We start from the raw sequence: 19,222 nt of genomic DNA, 5'->3' as shown, positions 1-19,222 counted from the left end.
CTAATGAAGACACTAGTATGAGTAAAATGTACTGAAGAGGCTGTGGTGAATGACACAGAAAGTATGGAGCAAAGAGAGAAATTAAGTGTATGACTGAGAGGAGAGATGATGATGATTATGATTAGACCCGGGGGAGGAACAAGTGTGTCTGTGTATGAGAGAGTGAACAAATGAAAAGGAGCCGCAGAGCACAATTCTATGCTAATTTTATGACTCTGCTGTGAGTGATGGCAGTCACTGTTTTTTATCATTCAACAGTTTCTCTATTCTCTCATCTTTATTCTTTCTCTCTCAGTTTTTTGTCTCATCTAATCCAGTTAAGTGTCTTCAGTGTGTCTGTCACTTTTTGTCTGTCAACCGTCAGCTCATCCATACATTGGGATTGAGCAAACAGCATCCATCCATCATTTATGTGCCACTGTTACGGGCTTTAACTGCTACAGCCCATTGACTTTCTGTCGGCAAAACGACAATTCTGTTCTGTTATAAATTTAAATACATATATGATATAAAAATCTCTCCTTTTCCATGTGGTGTCAGATAAGCAAGCTTATTCTTGCACAGTTTTCATGTTCAATAATGAAAAATTAAAGTTAATTTCCTCACGGCAGCGGTGGAATGTAACTAAGTACATTTACTCAAGTACTATAATTTAGTACAAATTGGAGGTACTTGTACTTTACTCGAGTATTTTCTTTTAATGCTATTTTATACTTGACTCGATATCAGAGGGAAATACTACTACTACTTATACTTTTAACTTAACAACATTTGTCTGACGCCAGTTTAAGATTTTTGCATAAAAAAAATAAGAAGAGTTTGAAAAATATGTTTTGTTGTAAATTAACAAACAGTTAATGTAAGTATAGCTGCAATGATAAGTTCGTTTTTCAATTAGTTAAGTCACAGAAAACTAATTGCCAACTATTTTTGATAACAATTTTGGATTTTGAGAGTGTTTTTTGCTAGTTATTTTTATTTCTCAGTTTTTTTGGATAATTGTCAACAATTTTGAGGTTTGGAGTGTTTGTTTTCTGTTTTTATGTATTGGATTTTTTTTTCTATTATTTTAATAATTTCGAGTTTTTCTGCTTTGGGTACTTTTGATACTTTACGTACATTTTACTGCAGGACTTTTGCTTGTAACAGAGTATTTACACTGTGTGTTATTCTTACTTTTTCTAAGTAAAGGATCTGAATATTACTTCCACCACTGCCTCTTGGTGTCCACACCCTGCAGGCTCACAAAAGGGCATGTCTGTGACAACCAATCACATCTGTTAAAGAATGCATCACAACCAGTATTGGGGTCAACTACACCTCCTCACTTAGATAATAGTTTCTGTCCCTTCCTCTTTGCTCAGAGTCACTCTGAGATTTTTCTTTAATCACTCCTAAGCTCTGGCTAATCTTGGCTTGAAATTTGTAGGCTAAGTTAGGAGCTCTCTCAGAGTATTCTCAGGATGTTTGTGAATATGGCCCCTGGTCTACCTCCAATATTATAATAAACAGAGCAAAAAAAAAATTCAACAAAGCATCCTCCTCCTGCTGAGCACTCCGTGGTTTCAGGAGATTTTTAACAACATGTTTTCAGTGAAATCAGGAATGTCAACGGGTATGTTGAGGTGTCTGTGGTGAGTACATATGGTCTTAACACACATCGCGCACACACACACACACAAACACACACACACACACACACACACACACACACACACACACATCTCATCCCCGTTCTGCCCGGCTCTCTGTCACGGTCAATTAGGCCTCTCATTTCCCGAGTCGCCCACCTCAGTTGTGAAGCGTCAATGTTATTTTTCCCTCTCTCACACACGCAGCCTCTCCCTCCTCCTCACCTCTCTCTCCCACCCGCCTCACCGTCACCATCTGATTCGCTGTCTTGTCTGATTTACTTCAATTACCCTCCTACCAATAAGCTCTTTTGCATTTTGAGTGCCTTTTGTCACATGTGACATCACCACTTAGCCAGGGAAAAAAGAAGACGCCTTTTGCACAGTGTTTTAATTATCCAATTTTATCAAACACCCTGGGGTTGGAGTTTAATCTTCTGTTCTATTTCATAAATAATTCCTTTCTTTCTCACACTTTTGAACTTGTTGGCCCACACTAAAACAAAAGCACTCTCACACAACTTCCTCCAAAGCCTCATTTTCAAGGTCATTTCTCAAAATAATGACGAAGACGTTTTTCGCAGGGATTGCCGCGAGGTGATTTTTATTTCCCATTACAGCAGAAATATAGCCGTGTTCTAATTAGCCTTTGTCTGGCTTTCTTATGTTATTCATCCCGGGGATTTCTCTCCGACCTCCACCGCCGATCGCTCTGAACGGGAGCTTTATTTTAATAATGGCTCAGGCTGCTCACAGGCATGAGCACACCAGAAGAAAAACACAGAGACAAGAAGAAGATATTCTGTGGAAATTAAAGAATGTACATAACAGCCTCTGGCACTGAATCCATCTCTGCCAAGGCTAACCTTTAATTACTGAGCCCGGCGGCAGAGACGGCTGTCCGGCTTTGTGATAGATTTTTCTTTTTCAAGAAACATGAATATGAAAGGACAGTTTTAAAGTTAAGTGTTAGAGCTCAGAGTGATTGGCATACAACACTGACAGTTGTGTGTGTCTGTGTGTGTGGGTGCACAGTTGCTTTCTTTAAAGAGTCAGTTCCCCAAAATTTTAAAAAACAACTTTCTCACCTTTATATAGTAATGCTCCGACTCTCTCTTTTCAATTGACATATTGTTTTTATTCACTAATTGATTCCAAATGCTTCTACTGTGCTAGTCTTGGATCAGTGTTGGGTTAGCTGTTAAGGACAACTCAACACTTCCTGTCTATTTTCACATTAAAAGTTTACCAAAAACAGAAAGGGATTATGTTGTTTGAATTGCTTCAAGCTTTCAGTGTAGAATATGTGGGCAGGAACCGATGAAACCAGCTAGCTGAAACCACTTCACCACTTCTCCTACCAAGGCAAATTATCTGCTAACTTTTGGGCTTAAATGCTCTGTTTTGAGAGTGAGCCGTGCAGAATGAAGGGCTTAGTGCACCATACGGAGGGCATTGAAAGTTCAGCTAAATGAAGCATAGGCAAAGGTTTTATCTTCTCAGTTAACTAACAACAAATGTCCACTGTAAAACATTATGGAACTGTATAGTGGCACACTATCAGGATTCTGTCTCATATTACGCACAACAACAGCCCGCCAGCAACTTTTATGTTCCGACTCATGCACATTCACAGTCTCCTTATCAAGAGAGTAAATGAGCAAGTGAAAGAGCCTCCGGAGAACGCATTTTGCACAGGCTCATAACCGAGCACTACTGGGGATATGGTGATGAAGGCGAATTAAGGTTTTGGCCAACATGTGGAGAACCTTTGCTTTAATGCTTTAATCCGTCATTAAATAGTTAAGTATAGACAAAATAAACATCACAACAAAGCAGGTGAAAACAAAAGAAAAATTGAAGCACACTCATGTGCTGCATATTGTATGTGTGTGTGTTTGTGTGGTCGGTTACCTGTCAGCAAATGTGTTGGCGTAATGATAAACAGCCTCCATGAGGTTTAGCTCATATGTCACATTCAGGCTGCTCTCATTCCTATTAAGCTGGTAATTGGACTTTCAGCTGCCGCTGGATGACTTAAAGCATTACCTCATCGCACAGGTCACGTGTGTGTCTGTGTGTATGTGCGTGCCTTGTGTGTTTGTGTGTAGCGATGACTCATACTAACAAAGACATCTGGAGCCCCAAATCCATACCTTTACCTCACCTACCTTCCCCTCAGACTCTGTAGCAATGTTTCCTTGTGCTGCTTTCAGATGAACTTGACAAGTTTTTAAATCTTTGTACCCTGAGCAAATTGGTGCAATTTTTTTCAAAAACATGGAAATAAGGCAATGGGCACTTTGGTAAAAATATTTTACAAATTGCAAGAAATTAGTAGAATTAAAAAAAATATTAAAGAGAAGAAAGAAAAGGGAAAAGAAAAAAAACAACAAAAGAAAACCCTAACCCTAGGGAAAAACTGAATTTATACTGATCATAATTACATATATAAAATTATGTTACAAGGAGATGATACTTTTTTGAGCATTCTTTTCATTCTTATATTTATTATTTTTATTTTTCTTGGGTTTTTTTGGGGGTCATTTCTTCTTTTGTTGTTCTCATTTAAAAAATAAATAAAATCAGTTTGCTGGGTTTAATATTGTATATTATACAATATACAATATTGGTTTTGGTTATAGATCCACCTTTCAAATACCATAAAAGTCTGACTGACAGGTGCATAGAATGAAAATACTCTGCCCATTTTATCTGGCTCCCTGAGACAAGGAGAAAATATGCACGTTGTGTTGTGTAATAATTTCAGTACTGTTTACTTTGTTTTACAAATTTTTTTAATGGTCTGTATCTTGTAAAATAAGATGGATGAGGATGAGACAGAACTGATATCAGAAAAAATCGTCTTGATTCTTAGAAACTAAAATAGCATAATAATATAATAATAATAATGAGCTGACATTACAGCATTGACAGATTTTGTAAAGAAAAACAAAATTATTAATTACCAATGAGTTTATTTTCATGTGTACCAAACACTAAAATTCCAGCTGCAATATTTAGAAGGATATGTTTACAGTCATAAATAGATAGAATTAATAATACAGCAGGCTAACAAAGCCTAAAATTGCCTGGAATTCCTCTCCCATAATACACACACACACACACACAGAGAGAGAGAGAGAGAGAGAGAGAGAGAGAGCATCTCCCTGTCACCTATCTCCATCCTCTATTCTCTTGAAAGTGAGACATAGAAAGGTCAAGGATATTGCTGCCGTCGCTATTTTGTCTTATAGCAGAGAAGGTTGGAGGTGGGGGGTGGTGTATGATAGAATAAGAAAAGAGATGAGTCCCAGGAGGAGGGAAATAGAGAGAAGATGGAGTCGACTGTGTGAAAGACGGATGGATTGATATTCTGTTGGAGCAGCTATAGACTGAAGGAGACATCACTGTCAGTCTGTCAGGTCATGAAAACCCCCCCGAGAGCTGACAGACACTCACTGCACTGAGGCGGCTGAGTTGCGGACACCCTTAGTTTATTATTGACAGCTACATACACATGAAGACACACACAGACACACACACACTGTCCGAGGTGGTCGCTGGTCTCCAGAGGCGTTACCTTTGTGTATGTGCAGCCATGTGAGTCCAGAGGTTGTCACGGTCTACAGTTTACACCACTGAAGACACACACATGATGAAGACCCCAAGGTCCCGTTAGTGTGTGTGACCACCACACTGCCTTTATTCCCCTGTGCTCTGGTGACCTGAACGATCCTGCGTGTCACATGCATTCTGCTCAGTTGTGTCTCTGTAGCTCGGGGACAGGCAGCAGAGGAAAGATCACCCAGGATTTATCTCTAGAAAAAGAGAGGAACAAACTGTGCTGTGATCTGTTTCAATGCTTGAAATAACACAAAATATGTTTATTGATACCTGTTGGTCAGTATTATACATTTACTTGAACCTGTTGCGTCAACAACATCAGGTTTCTGCCACCTGAATTTGAAAAACAACGCCAATCACTACTGCTAAATATTACAGTGTGCACACAAAGCAACTATGTAGTAGATGTTTACAGACAGTTGCTCAAAATATGCTTTTTTGACTTAAAACTAGACTTAAACTTAAAACACATTAATATCTACTTGTGATCCTTTGCCTTGATTCATTCCAGCCCTGGGCGTTCACCTATCTCCTTCGACCATGAGATTGTGATGATGAACCATGTGTACAAGGAGCGGTTTCCCAAGGTTAGTACTGCAGACACACACTTCCTGTATAGAATTAAGTCACTGTGGATTGAGCAGAGAGCAAACACGTCTCAGGAAGAAAAAGTGTTGGTTAAGGTCATCTAAATCATGACCACATTTGGACAAAACCAAAAAAGATGCAACATGGCTTTAATTTCAGTTTTGCTGTTTTGATCCTGTTCCAGCGCCCAAATGAAAAGCATTTTTCTTGTGGCAAGATTTTGTATAGGATTTTAAATTGAAAGTATTGTGATAATAATAGATTTATAAGATTTATATAACAGATTTATAAGTTAGAATAAACACCTGTCTACATGGCAAAGGGCTATCAAATATCCAGTTACACTGAAATTTATCTGGCTTATCATTTAAATCAGATGCCCTCAAGAAAAAAATGTACATTAAAGAATTCTATCTTTTTTTCCTTTAAGCCACAGGCATTTTTTTAAATAAGAGAAGATATACATACCAGCATTTTTCTTTTAGCATTTTTCAATTTTTTACTCCAAACCAGGGGAATCTGAGCTACAAAGTGATGATATCTAAATTTTGAACAAAATATTCCTAATAATTCACAAAACAGTCCATATGAATACATATCACCATTCAAATCAGTAACGTAGTTTATCAAAACAAGGCCTTTATCGACAAACTACTCCCCAAAAAAAGTAATGCGTTGATTAATACATTGGTATTAAACAATATTGTTTGATGCAAAATGGCATCAACATAATCTGGTGAAAGTGTAACTATGCCTGTATCATATCTTTAAAAAAGGGTGATGAATTGGAAAAGAGCTTCTGTAGACACTGAAAATTGGTTTTTGAGATATAGAGAAATAGATTATACTTAAATATTAGATGAGTATCACACAAGAAGTTTGTAACATGTTGATGGTTTGTGATGTGTTGGTAATATGATGCATCTTTTGTGTATTGTTTTAACATCATAAAAAATGTGTTTTTAACTTCACTTTGAGACAAAAACAGCGTTACAATAAACTAATTCACACTAATTTCATGTGTGTAGAAATGTTCACAAAAAAAGACTCAATTTCTCTTCTTTCTTGAAAGGCTTTTATTGTGAAGGAGCTGCAGGCAGTTGACTCTGCAGTGTATGAACATAAAACATTCTAATTTTCTGAGAAAATATAATTGTGACAATGCTCTAGAATGCTCTTGTATTGAGTAGCTGCAGCTCAAAAAAGTCTTGGATTTTAATTTTTCTGCACAGTTTTTATAAAAGAATTTAATGTAATTCTTTGAATATTCTTGTAGTATCACAATATGGTGCAAGGAGTATTTAGTCAAAATTACTTATGACATATGACATCCAGTTTTTGGTGATGCACATCTCTTAGCATGTCTGCTATGCGTGCATCTCTTCAGTGACTCACCCCCCCCCCCCCCCCCCTCGCCCCCCCCCTCCCCTGCCCCTCCCCTCCCCTCCCCCCAGGCCACGGCTCAGATGGAGGAGCGTTTGGCTGAGCTGCTCTGCTCCTCGGCCCCGGATAAGGTGTGCCCGCTGGCCGACGGGGTCCTGAGCTTCATCCACCATCAGCTGATTGAGCTGTCCAGAGACTGCCTGGAGAAAAGCAGAGAAGGCCTCATCACCTCCCGCTACTTCTACGAGCTCCAGGAGAACCTGGAGAAGCTGCTGCAAGATGTAAGTGGAGCAACAGCTTATTCACAAGCCTGCAAACACTCACCTCTATTCTCAAGTCAAGACTTTTCTTAGAAAGCAACAATTTCTAAAAGGCAACTATATTAGATGCAAAAACCCTGAGCTATCTATCTAATATTCAACTTGCAACTTGATTGCACTACTAGTTAATTTCATATCAAAAAAAGGTTTCAAAAATATCTTAAAAAACAGCACATTAAAACTGTAAATAGAAAAGATTTTTCTTGAAGAGGGGAAAGGAAGAAATTTGTCCTTTATGATGGAATATTTGAAGAGAGGCTGCAGTAAACCTGATTATGGACAAGAATTACTTTAATATTAATGTTTTTTTTAATTAATTTATAAACGGCTATGGCAAGCTTTTTTATGTAGCACCATAAAACACAAAGGCCATTAACCCTTGAAACCTGGAGTGACATCATTTGCTGCTTTCAGATGCCTTTCACAAGTATTTAAACCTTTGAACCTTACAAAGCAAATTAATGCCATCTCTTTCAGAAACAGGGAAAAAAGGCGATGAGCCACTTGGTAATAAATGTTTCACAACTGTAAAAAATAGTGCATTTACAAAAATGTACTTTTTCAAATCTAGGACAAAAAAAAGCTAGGTGAAACATATATATATAATTATCATAATTCCGTGTTTAAAATTAAGTTATTAGAATTTTAAACACCTTTTCCAGGTAATTTCTGTGGGGTTTAAACTATGTTTTTTTTCTTATTATTATTTATTTTATTTTTGTTGACTAATTTTCACATAATTTTGTTGCACTTCTAATAATTTCTTGCAAAGTTTTGGTTAATTTCTTCTCTTGTTGCTACTTGTCTTCTCCTCAAATGACTAAATGGGATTTATTTGTGGCATAAAATACATTAAAACAACACAAAACAACAAACTCAGGAAAGAGAAAGTAAATAAACAAAATAAAATAATTAAAATATATAAAAATTGAGGTAATTATCAAAACCCAGAGATAAAAATTACTGCTCATAGAGGTGTTTTCTTTGTCTCACTATAAATATATCTGCATCTTATTTGGAGATTCCTAAATTCTGATCTGTTTGAGGAATAAGTACAAAAAGAATCAGCAGGTGTTGTTTTGCTGAGCTCATAGGCTTCTCAGAAGTTTCCCTACTCTGAAAACAGATTAAATACGGAGTTGAGGCTTAAATTTGATCACTGAGATACATTTCTGAAATTATTTGGGCTCATTATCAGCCAATCAATGTTTTTTTTGGTCTTACTGTAATCTCAAGAGCTGATTATTTCAGACACATTAAGATTGCTGCATTTTAAGATCTTGAATTAAGGTTGGGCTGAGACAAAAGGAAGGTTATTTCTCAGGAGTTGAATCAATGAAGTATGAGAAAATGGCCAGTATCTCATATTGATATTAAACTGAGCTCAATTGTGTCAAGGAGAAATAAGCTGGACAAAGAGGAGATTTGAATTTTCTTTTCCTCTGGGAACACACAGTACTCGTGACCAGTTCATCCTTTCACATTTTGACTCATCCTGGTAGGTGAGAAAGTGACTTAACTATTTAAATAAAGGCTGGCTTTGGGCTTTCAAGGTTTTCCAGAGAGCCAATATGACAGGCTTATCAAAACTAGTTGGAATGCAGCCTTTAAACATGTGATTTTCTTAAGTCAATTCCAGTTTGATTCTCTAAAATTACTTCCAGAAATCACATCTTTGTTCTCTCGTTAGCCTCTCTATATAAAATGAACAATAAATAGATTCTGCAGTGAGCAGTAAATTGACATTTCAGACACTTCTGAGTCAGCATCCTTTTGCGTCACCGCTGACAGATGTTGAGTTGCATGACTTACATTCACATCTGTCATAGGCAGAGCATTGTGTTCAGGCTGTGGATGCTTTTGATGCTGCATAAGATTCACAGCAGCACAGCAGAATTATGATAGTTAGGAGCAAATATAGAGTGTTCATCAGCAAATAGAGAGCAAATTCAGACTTTTTTTACAGCTCCTGTAGCAGCCCAATTAATTCCTAGAAATTAACTATGTAACTGGTCATTTAGAGGCAGGTTCCTGGAAAGGATATGCAAATTGGTGTGTTCAGTAATTGGTAAACTTCCAATTCATGAATTCCAATTAATTAACTGCAAAAATTACCAGTGCAAGGTAGGTCGGCTGAATATAAATAAAATGTAGCAAGCCAATAGTTCAGTAAATATGAAAAACAGCTTTCAATACATATAACACATAAATATTTACTTAAAATGCAGTGATAGTAGTATTCAGTAGTATTCAGATTTTTGTGTGAAAGTAGTGAAAGTGAAAGTGAAAGTAGCAATACTACAGTGAATAGATCCTCCGGTACAAGTGAAAGTCCTGCAGTGAGCCCCTTGACAAGAAATGGCCCCAAAATTAGCAAGAACTCAGTAAAACATTGCAAGACAATTACCTTAAAATAAGCAAAAAAATAAAAGAAATGAAGAAAAGAAAAGAAAAATTAAAAGAAATTAAGTGATTACCTTAAGAAAGCGTTCAAGATTTAATTAAAAAATATTTTTATTCTGTAGCTTCATTACAAATATATAATTATTAAGGATTAAGGATTATGAATATAGTTTTCTGGACATTTCTTTCTTATTTTTTTTATTTATTATTTTTTAATACAATCTAATAATCTCCCCAAGCAAATTTTCAATTCAGTTTCTTGTCACCTTTTGCTGTTTTTTTTCTTTTTGCAATTTACATGTCTTTCCCATTTTTTTTTTCAAAAGCAATCATACTCCTTACACAGGATTTGGCCCATTTTACAAAAATGAATATTACCGCATTAGATTAATTATTAATGCATTCACATGTTCATGAATAAATAATCACATTCTGTAAAGTAAATAGTAACTAAAGTTATCAAATGAATGTAGTGGAGTTAAAGTCTTCATTCAATCTGGAGTTGAGTAGAAGTATGAAGTTAGCAAGAAATTAGTGTATTTAGAAATTTAGAAAATTTTAAAAAGCTAGGAAAAATGTAAAGGGTAAAAAAAGCTAGGGAAAGCTATTTTTACATTTATCATAATTACATATTTAAAATGATGTAAAAGTATACATTTTTAAGCACTTTTTCCAGGTCATTTCATTGTTGCAGTTGTTTTCTTTTTTATATCTTTTTTATTGTATTTTATTTTTTAATATTTACTAATTTTCAGGTAATTTTTTTTTATTAATTTCTTACTAATTTTTAGTTCACTTCCTTAATTGCTTTGTTCCCATGTTTTGGAAGAAATCAAGCCAATTTACTCAGGTTTCAAAGGGATGAGTACAGTACTTAACTAAATGTACTTAGTTATTTTCAACCACTGCGTATATGGAACAGCTGCTTATAAACTCAACACATCTAAATGACCATCACTGCCACGAACCTTTGTCTTCACAATGAGGACCAAACTCCCCTGAATATTTTTAGGATTTTATGGATCCTTAACATTATCGCTGCTGTGTGAAAACTCTGTCCTGGATGAAGACATCATGACTGTGGCAGCTCGTCACGCTCAGTTTACTGTGGAACAACTCACGGCGTGACGCGCTCCTTCTTTCACTCATCATGGGTACAGCCGTCAACCGTGATGTCATAGGAAGGCACAAAGACTGCAGCGCAGGTGCAAACACATAAACTCCCTCACACATTCCTCTACACACAAACACTTGCTGTTTTTATACCAACAAACTCGCTAATTGCAGCTTGGCGTGATGGAGGCATTTCGGACAGTTTGGCTGTATCAACGTGAGTGTTTCTATGAACACAAGTATATTTACATGTGTGTGGCAGCGGTGACATCTCTATTAGCTCAGTTTTTCAGTGCCTGGGGGGTGACATTATGGCTCCCACCGGCCTCTTATTGACCTTCTGTTCTACTGGGACGCACACACACACAAACTATCTCTCCATCATAGACACACACACACACACACACACACACACACACACACACATATGCAGGCGAGCACGCACACACACACATCCTCCCCGATTTTAATTTCACACTCCAGCAGTCACCGGGGGCTGACAGATGACTCTCCCAGACGAGCAGGAGGGGTGAAGGAGGTGCAGTTGGAGCGTTTTTTGGGTATGGGCGGGGATTCCAGGGGATTCCTCTGTTTCTGATTGGCCGGCGGGCCCGTTGAGAGGGAGGTGGATGTACATGCGTGAAGCCTGTTCGAATGCTTTTGGAGGGTGTAAGGAACCCGGACTTAAACACATCTGGAGAAGACACCGAAGCTGCAATGCAGGGCCGGATGATGACATCATCAATTAGGCAGCGTTAGGTTGTTTTTTTTTTTTGGCGGGTGGCCAAGTGCGGCAGCAGGTGGATCAGAGCTACAGAGGAGAGGAGGGAGGCCGTGAGCAGGTGGACGGAGGTGTTAAACGGCCTCCCAGCCTGCGTCCTGTATGGAAGTTTGTCATTCTGTGGGTTTTTTGGTGGAAACATGTATCGCGTCTCGTGGCAGAGGAGGCTGGAGGAAGAGGAGGAGGTGCTGGAGGATGTGATGAGGAGGAGCGAGTGGAAGGTGTTCACTCACAGCTGGGAGGAGGAGGAGGAGGAGGCAGACTTTACAGTTGAGTCAATTTCAGTTTGATTCGGTCAAGCTTTATCGGCACGTTGAAACTTGTTTACGCTGATGACTCCCTTTAATGCTGTCAAATAGATCAACTCAGTCTAACTTTGAAACAACGTTGAGTTCAGCTTTGGTTCTACGTGGCTTTATTCGATGCCTCAGGAGCTGCTTGTTCACCTTTTTTCACTGTGACTTCCTGTCGCACTCTAGCAACACAGCAGCATTATGGAGAGAAAGTCCTTGATTCTCAGTTGCCTGATTATTATTGTTGTTTCATTATTATTTGACATAAAAACAGCTTTTTGTAGCTTGTTTTGAAATACCGAGTCCGCTTTTGAAAATATTTCAGAGATAATTGAGCTTGTTCCAGAGGTCAGTGACAAATGCATTAATTATTCAATCTTTTTGTAATCCGTCAACTGCTGTGGGTGTTCTTATCTGCAGCTTGTTAATAATTCAGTCTTTTTAATGAGTCATCATCAGGCCGTTTTTACTGGCTGTATTCTGATAGATTCATTAGGATCATTTGCATTAGGAGGATAAGAAAATTACTTGAAACAAAAAGAAAAAAAAAGTAAAAATACAGAAAAACTAATAACTAATTTTCAGACTATTTTCTTTTCCTAATTTCTTTGAATTTGTGGTGCATCTCATTGCTTTTTTAGCCATGATTTCAAAGGATAAATTGACTCAGGTTTCAAATGTTTACAAGCATGTGAAAAGCATCTGAACGCTGCACAAGAAAGCTGATGTTGTTCCAGGTTTCAAAGGGTTATTTACGAATTAGTAAAGGCACAATATGTATTTTGGAATATACTTAAAACTTCTACTTTACGGGTCAAAGGTACACATTCAAGTTTTATGGTGTGCCTTTAGATGTTGTGCAACTTGGAAGGATGTCCATGTTTTGTTTTTTCCCCTTTGTGCATGTAGGACTAATAGATGGTGTGTTCACTGTTTGCTGAGTTTAGTTGGATATTTCTGAGAACTGTTGGACTCTCAGATGTTTTAGTTATCAGCTCAACAATAAGTGTTCTGTTTTTGGTCTTATATGCTGGTGTTGATCAGGTTTATTTACAAAAAGTATTTGCTTTCCTCCTGCTTTTGGTATCTGACCATAGAAACACTTATAACGGGCGGTGACATGGATATTTTGTTATCTATTTTATATTATAGTTTATTAGGATGTATGTAACTTTATATACATCATGATATTAGTATATGTTTTTGTGGCTATTTATCTAAAATTTAATTAATTAAAAGAAATAACCAAATTTTGTGAATCTTTTTTTAAAAATTAATTTAGTAATTACATACTGAAAAAATAATAATCAAGCTTCACGCAGAGACAACCAGAAACTTTAAAGGAACATAAACCTCTACCTTAGTATAAACAGTGTACAAAAACTAAAATATCAGTTTCCATTCTCCCCAAATTAAATGGACAGAATGGAATTTATTTTATTGAGGGGGACAAAAAATTCTACTTGTTTTTCTAGAAATGATTTGGGTGGACAGACCCTTTAAATGCAATTCATCAAAGAGAAACATTTAAAAATTTGAAAGCCTGTATTTATAAAATAGAGCCTTAGAGTTCTGCTATTGTAAGTCTTCATAAAATAAGTTTTTCATATCCTCGTCCTCTGCCATCAGGTGTGTTTTTTTAGATGATACAATCATTCTTTTCTCTGTTGAAATCTAGTTTCCTTCAGTGCACTCCTGGTCTTGACATGTCTCCGTCCTTTGCCTTTGTCCTCCTTGCTTATCCATTCCTTTATTCATCCATCCGTTCTTTCTCTCCTGGTGTCATGACCCCATTACAGAGCTCACAGGAGGCCAACTCACCTCTCCTCCTTATGTCCTCCTCCTGCTCCTGCTCTCCTCTTTTATCTCTCCTCCACCTTTACCCCCTCATCTTCGCCTCTCTCTTTCCTCCACTGCTCGTCCTCTCCTCCTCTCCCTCATCCATCCCCCTGTCAAGGGGGGCCTTAGTGACCTGCCTGGCGGTCACTATGGCAACCTGCATCCAGGCCATCTTCTGCTGGAACCCCTGGGAAACCCTGTTAGACCCCTGTAGGTCACCTGAGGGCAGAGAGGAAGGCAGAGTGCTAACTCAGCTCTGGTGATCTGTCACTGAGTGTCCATCGCTCACTCTGAACCTTCAGCTTCAGATACAGATGCTAACATCTGGCTGTAATTGGCTCTCGGCTGGACTCAGGTAGAAACATCACCTGCTTAGCGACCAGTGCTCCCTAACACACAATAGGTGACATCACCTGTGTCCCAGTCATTTCTAAGAAATCGAGAGGCCACATGATGCTTGGTCTCCTGGAATGTTGTGCGTGTTCACATGGCTTTAAATCATTTCAGTGATTTTCAGTATGATATACCTGAATGAAACCTTAATCAAAGACAAAAAGATAATTTTTAACTCTTGGGGTTTGGAAAGTAACCCACTTAATACATTTTTTTCTTTCCTCAGAAATATTACAGATTAAATAAAATGAAATATATATATATATTTATATATATATATATATTTTCAGATTTTTAAATGAGAAAAAATACTCTACTTAGACCCACAAGACGTGCAATGTCAAGTGTTTTTACTTTATTTTTTTTTTTAAATCTAAAATTATTGCCTTAAGTGTATTAAACCCATAAAATAAGAGTAAAACTTTAATTGTCCAAATGTGGGCGCATCTGAATAGAAATAATCATAATTAGAGTTAGAATAAAAACCATTAAAATACTAAAAAAAAAAAAAAATCCACCTTTTTGTTTACATTCACTTTTTTATGACCAAAAAATATCAATAAATGAGAGCTACTGAGGATCATTTTACAGTATGAAAAAAACACAACATTAACAGAAAATCCTAACATTAATTTTGTTTTGTTTTTATTTTTGTTTTTGTTTTATTAATGTTAACCTCAATGGAAGTTAAATTAATACCAATTCCAACTATTGGCATCTATTGAAATTTAAAAACAATTTCCCAAGTTGAGAAAAAAAATAGACTCAAAAATGTACAGGTCACGAAACAAAAAATAGATTAAACTGAAATATAAAACATATAAATTTTGTGCTTTAAATTAGCTGTAATTATTATTATTGTTATTATGAACATTAAATTATTTTTGACAGTTAAAAATAGCCTTTATTCAGAGTGTTTCCTTCATTTACAGTACAGATTTTCTTGTGTTTAAGCACTGCACATAAAAGCCTTTTCCATCTATAATTTATGTCAAAACATTTAACTCTAATTTGCACCATGTACACCCACACAGTGTGTCAGTAATGAACTCAAATCTACGGATTATACATTATTGTACACACATGCATACAAGCTGTTAAAGTACATTTTTATTCTGTGTAGCACCCAGGGAATCTCCTCCACATTAGACATGCAGAGTGAATATACAGTCTTTTCATACACACACACACACACACACACACACACACACACACACACACACACACACACACACACACTTTGACTGGTTAATTAGCCACTGCACAGTGGGAGTCAGTCCCTCAGCTGTCCATTACTCACCGATCACTGGTCTGTACAGTCACCTCACACACACACATTCAGTCTCCTTCACGCTTACATATACACACCCTAATACATATTTAGCGTGCACATACAGTATAAAGACACCCCCTCCCCTTTAGGTTTCATTACATATATAAATAATTCAGGGTGGGGGGGGGGGTCCCCCCGGGCCTCCTGCGTCAGTTAGACAAACAGCTATGAGCTGCCCATGCTTTGTTTAGAAACTGCCGCCTAGTCTCTGTTAGCCCGTCTGACACATACATATAGTACATATATTATTACATACATACATACATACATGCTGCATTCATACACATGAGACTGCATGCACACTCACATTACTCCCCTGAGAACGAAGCATGTTTTCCAGTGGGCGGTTTTGTAATTGTTACAGCTTCCACTTTGCACACACCACACACACACACACACACACACACACGCACACACACACACACACTTTCCTTCCAGCCCATTTCTTTCCGAGGATCAGTGTTAGCTCCAGATGTGTCTGCAGTCAGTTACAGTGGATTGCCGGGTAAATTGCTCTGTCTTCAAGCTGACAGACATTTCACGGTGGATATCAGGGAGCGAGACGGAGGTCGTTCTGATTTAGATTACCTCTCAGGTGTCACCGAGTGGAGGACTCCACCGTCCGCGTGTCCTCAAACTGCTCACTCTGCTTTGTTTGTGAAGGACAAACACAACACACTCTCTGCACAGCTTCAAGGGCAAAGAAGATTTCACGATAATAAATTATTAAAAAATATTATTAAAAATAATGAATAGATAACTATGAGGGATCAGTTATCTCCCACATGGGACCTCATTTAGGACTTTAGTATTGACTAAAACCTCTCCATAATGAATGCTACTATTTCAAAAGATGCTTTATAAAACTGAATATGTTTTCTTTCATGCTGCTAAGCTAACCTTTGCTGTGTGTTATTGTCTTTCTGTTTACAGGCTCACGAACGCTCAGAGAGTGTGGAGGTTACCTTTGTCACACAACTCGTCAAGAAGCTGATGATCATCATCGCCAGGCCAGCACGTCTGCTGGAGTGTCTGGTGAGAGGAACACTGGCAAACATACCATCATCGAATGTTTCATTTTCACCAATTTGTTAGGACACAAAAAAATCTGGAGGTGTGGAGTTAGAGAGAAGTGAGCTTAACAGGAACAAGAATACATGGAATGACAAAAGAAAATATCTCTGGTTTATCTGCAGCAATTGAAAAAACCTTTCTTGCGAGTGCAACAAAGTGCAACTCTAACTCTATGGGCTTCTCTCTAAAGTACAGTCAGGAGACTTTTAAAAAAGTTTTTCTTTCTTAAGTATTTACATTTTCTGCCACTTAATTGATCTACAGGGTTCTCACGGTCATGGAAAATCTGAAAAAGCCATGGTATTTTACAATTACATTTTCCAGGCCTGGAAAAGTCATGGAATTAGTAAGCAATTTCTGAAAATGTTAGAAAAATCATAGCAATAGTTAAAATCACTGAAAGCTTTAGAAAATTAATTGAATTAGTAAAAAATTCTTAAAATTTTAGAAAATTCTTGGAGAAATCAAATTAGTAGTAGCGACCTGTGTACAGAGGCTGTGTCCTCACCGCGCCGGCCTCGGCCCTTTGCTGTATGTCATCCCCTTTCTGTCCCCCTTTCACACTTTGTCTAACCCAGGCATGTCAAACCGGTCCACAGGGGGGCCGATGTGGTTGCAGGTTTTGTTTCCAACCAAGTAGCAGCACACCAGACTTGACTCATTTAATCAACTGATCTCCGTCTTCAGACAGTTGATTGGTCAAACTGTGTGCTCTTGGTTGGTTGGCACAAAAACCTGCAGCCACACCGGCCCCCCTGTGGACCAGTTTGACATGCCTGGTCTAACCTATCCAATAAAGGCCAAAAAAAACCTTAAAAAAATATCGTAAAAGAAAAAAAAACATGAGTCATGGTTTTAAAATCGCTATAAAGAAAAAATGCAGGCGAACATTAACCACAGATAAAACATAAAGCACATATGATAATTGCAACTTTAAAGCAACAGACCGAAAATGGAAAAAACAACAAAATATAATGTTACAAAAGGCACATAACACACAAAAAAAGCATGCAAAAAAGCCTTATAATGTACAAATATGTTATTCTAATGTGTCTTATTCATTTAATACAGAAAAAAAATCTGGTTCTGCTTCCTGAACTGCTTCAATCAGCCTCGTCCTGGTTGGTTAACAGTTTGCGGTTTAATCACACTCCTGTAGTGATATGAATTTGAATCTGTATGAAAAATATGACCAGCATTAACTCGAATAGCTTTTTCATATTGTACATCTCGACTCCACGCATGGTTAATAAACAATTTAGAGCTTCATGCTCCCCAGTGTGAAATAGTTCAACCCCAGCAATTCATTTATGGACTTCCTCTGAGCATTTGGAATCAGCCTAATGCACACACACACACACACACACACACACACACACACACACACACACATATTAACTCTTCTCAGTTGATGGGACACTCACTTTCTCCATCCTCCATCCAGAGCTCCATCAGTTTGGCTTGAGATGTTGGACATGTGGGGTCAAACAGGTGAATCCACATGTCAACCATCCTTGTGAGGGCTCAGAAATGAGGCGAGGAAGGAGAAAGTGAAGAGGGGAGAATAGGTAAAGACAGAGCGGAGAAAAAAAAGCAAGTGTGGAAGACAGAGGGGTAATTGGAGGGGCAGTGGAGGGTGAGGGAGAGAGGAGAGGGAGGACATGAGGGGAGGGAAGGAGGCTGCCCCGGTGCTCACATTGGTAGTTTTGACTAATCACATGCAGCTGAAGCTGTGACACTGTACACGATGGGTTTTTACAAATGGAAGCACACAGATAGAGAAGGGGGCAGGGAATGTGTGTCTGCACATACACTGTATATGCTGCATGTGTGTGTGAATGTGTGTGTTTGTGTGTGTTGCAGCAGTGGTCTATATGTCTTTGTTAGAGGACATGGGAGTTATATTGGGGTGTGCAAAACCAAAACCTCAGTTCTTCTCTCATATCGTTGTCTCTCCAGTCATCTCAGAGTTTTTTTACAGCGTGTTAAGAAAAGGAAATCACAACGGATCAATTCATCAACAAAAGACAATTATTCACATAATAAGTGTAATACTCTTTGCTACCTTTCACCTTTTGGAACAAGGTAAAATACTTCTCCAGTATTGTTATGCTCAAGACTATCTGCAAACAGGATTTTGAGCGTTAACCAAACAAAAACCAAATCCGGTTTGAAGGATGGTTAAAGTCAGAGGAGAGACTGAGCCAACATAATGCTGCCTGTCCAGAAAACACACACAATTTTTAACAGCCTTGAATCAAGCTACTCAAACAGCAGCATCAAAAAGTGATGCAAAACATGCATGCATGCCATTTACACATTTTTTGTACATATCTATCATAATTACTGTTTGTTTTTGCCTTTTTTGATTCCCCTATGTACCTCCTCCCTCCTCTTTGCTCCCTTTACTCCTTCCCTCCTTCCTCGTCTGTGTCCCTCCCCTG

General features: G+C 37.8%; 1 protein-coding gene across 6 annotated transcripts in view; it reads left to right on the top strand.

Annotated features, from left to right (window-relative positions):
* mast2 (microtubule associated serine/threonine kinase 2) overlaps positions 1 to 19,222 on the top strand; it is a 179,037-nt gene that overhangs the window by 139,926 nt on the left and 19,889 nt on the right. For all 6 annotated transcript variants that reach the window (XM_042513315.1, XM_042513331.1, XM_042513323.1 and 3 more), the window contains 3 exons: positions 5,770 to 5,845; positions 7,301 to 7,510; positions 16,638 to 16,739. In XM_042513315.1, the coding sequence (XP_042369249.1) occupies positions 5,770 to 5,845; positions 7,301 to 7,510; positions 16,638 to 16,739 (388 nt within the window). The remainder of the gene's footprint in view (positions 1 to 5,769; positions 5,846 to 7,300; positions 7,511 to 16,637; positions 16,740 to 19,222) is intronic.

This window comes from Plectropomus leopardus, chromosome 3 (genome assembly GCF_008729295.1).
Source record: "Plectropomus leopardus isolate mb chromosome 3, YSFRI_Pleo_2.0, whole genome shotgun sequence".
NCBI classification, from domain to species: Eukaryota; Metazoa; Chordata; class Actinopteri; order Perciformes; family Serranidae; genus Plectropomus; species Plectropomus leopardus.
Note: the sequence above shows the minus strand (reverse complement) of the source record. Positions and strands in the feature narration are given on the sequence as shown.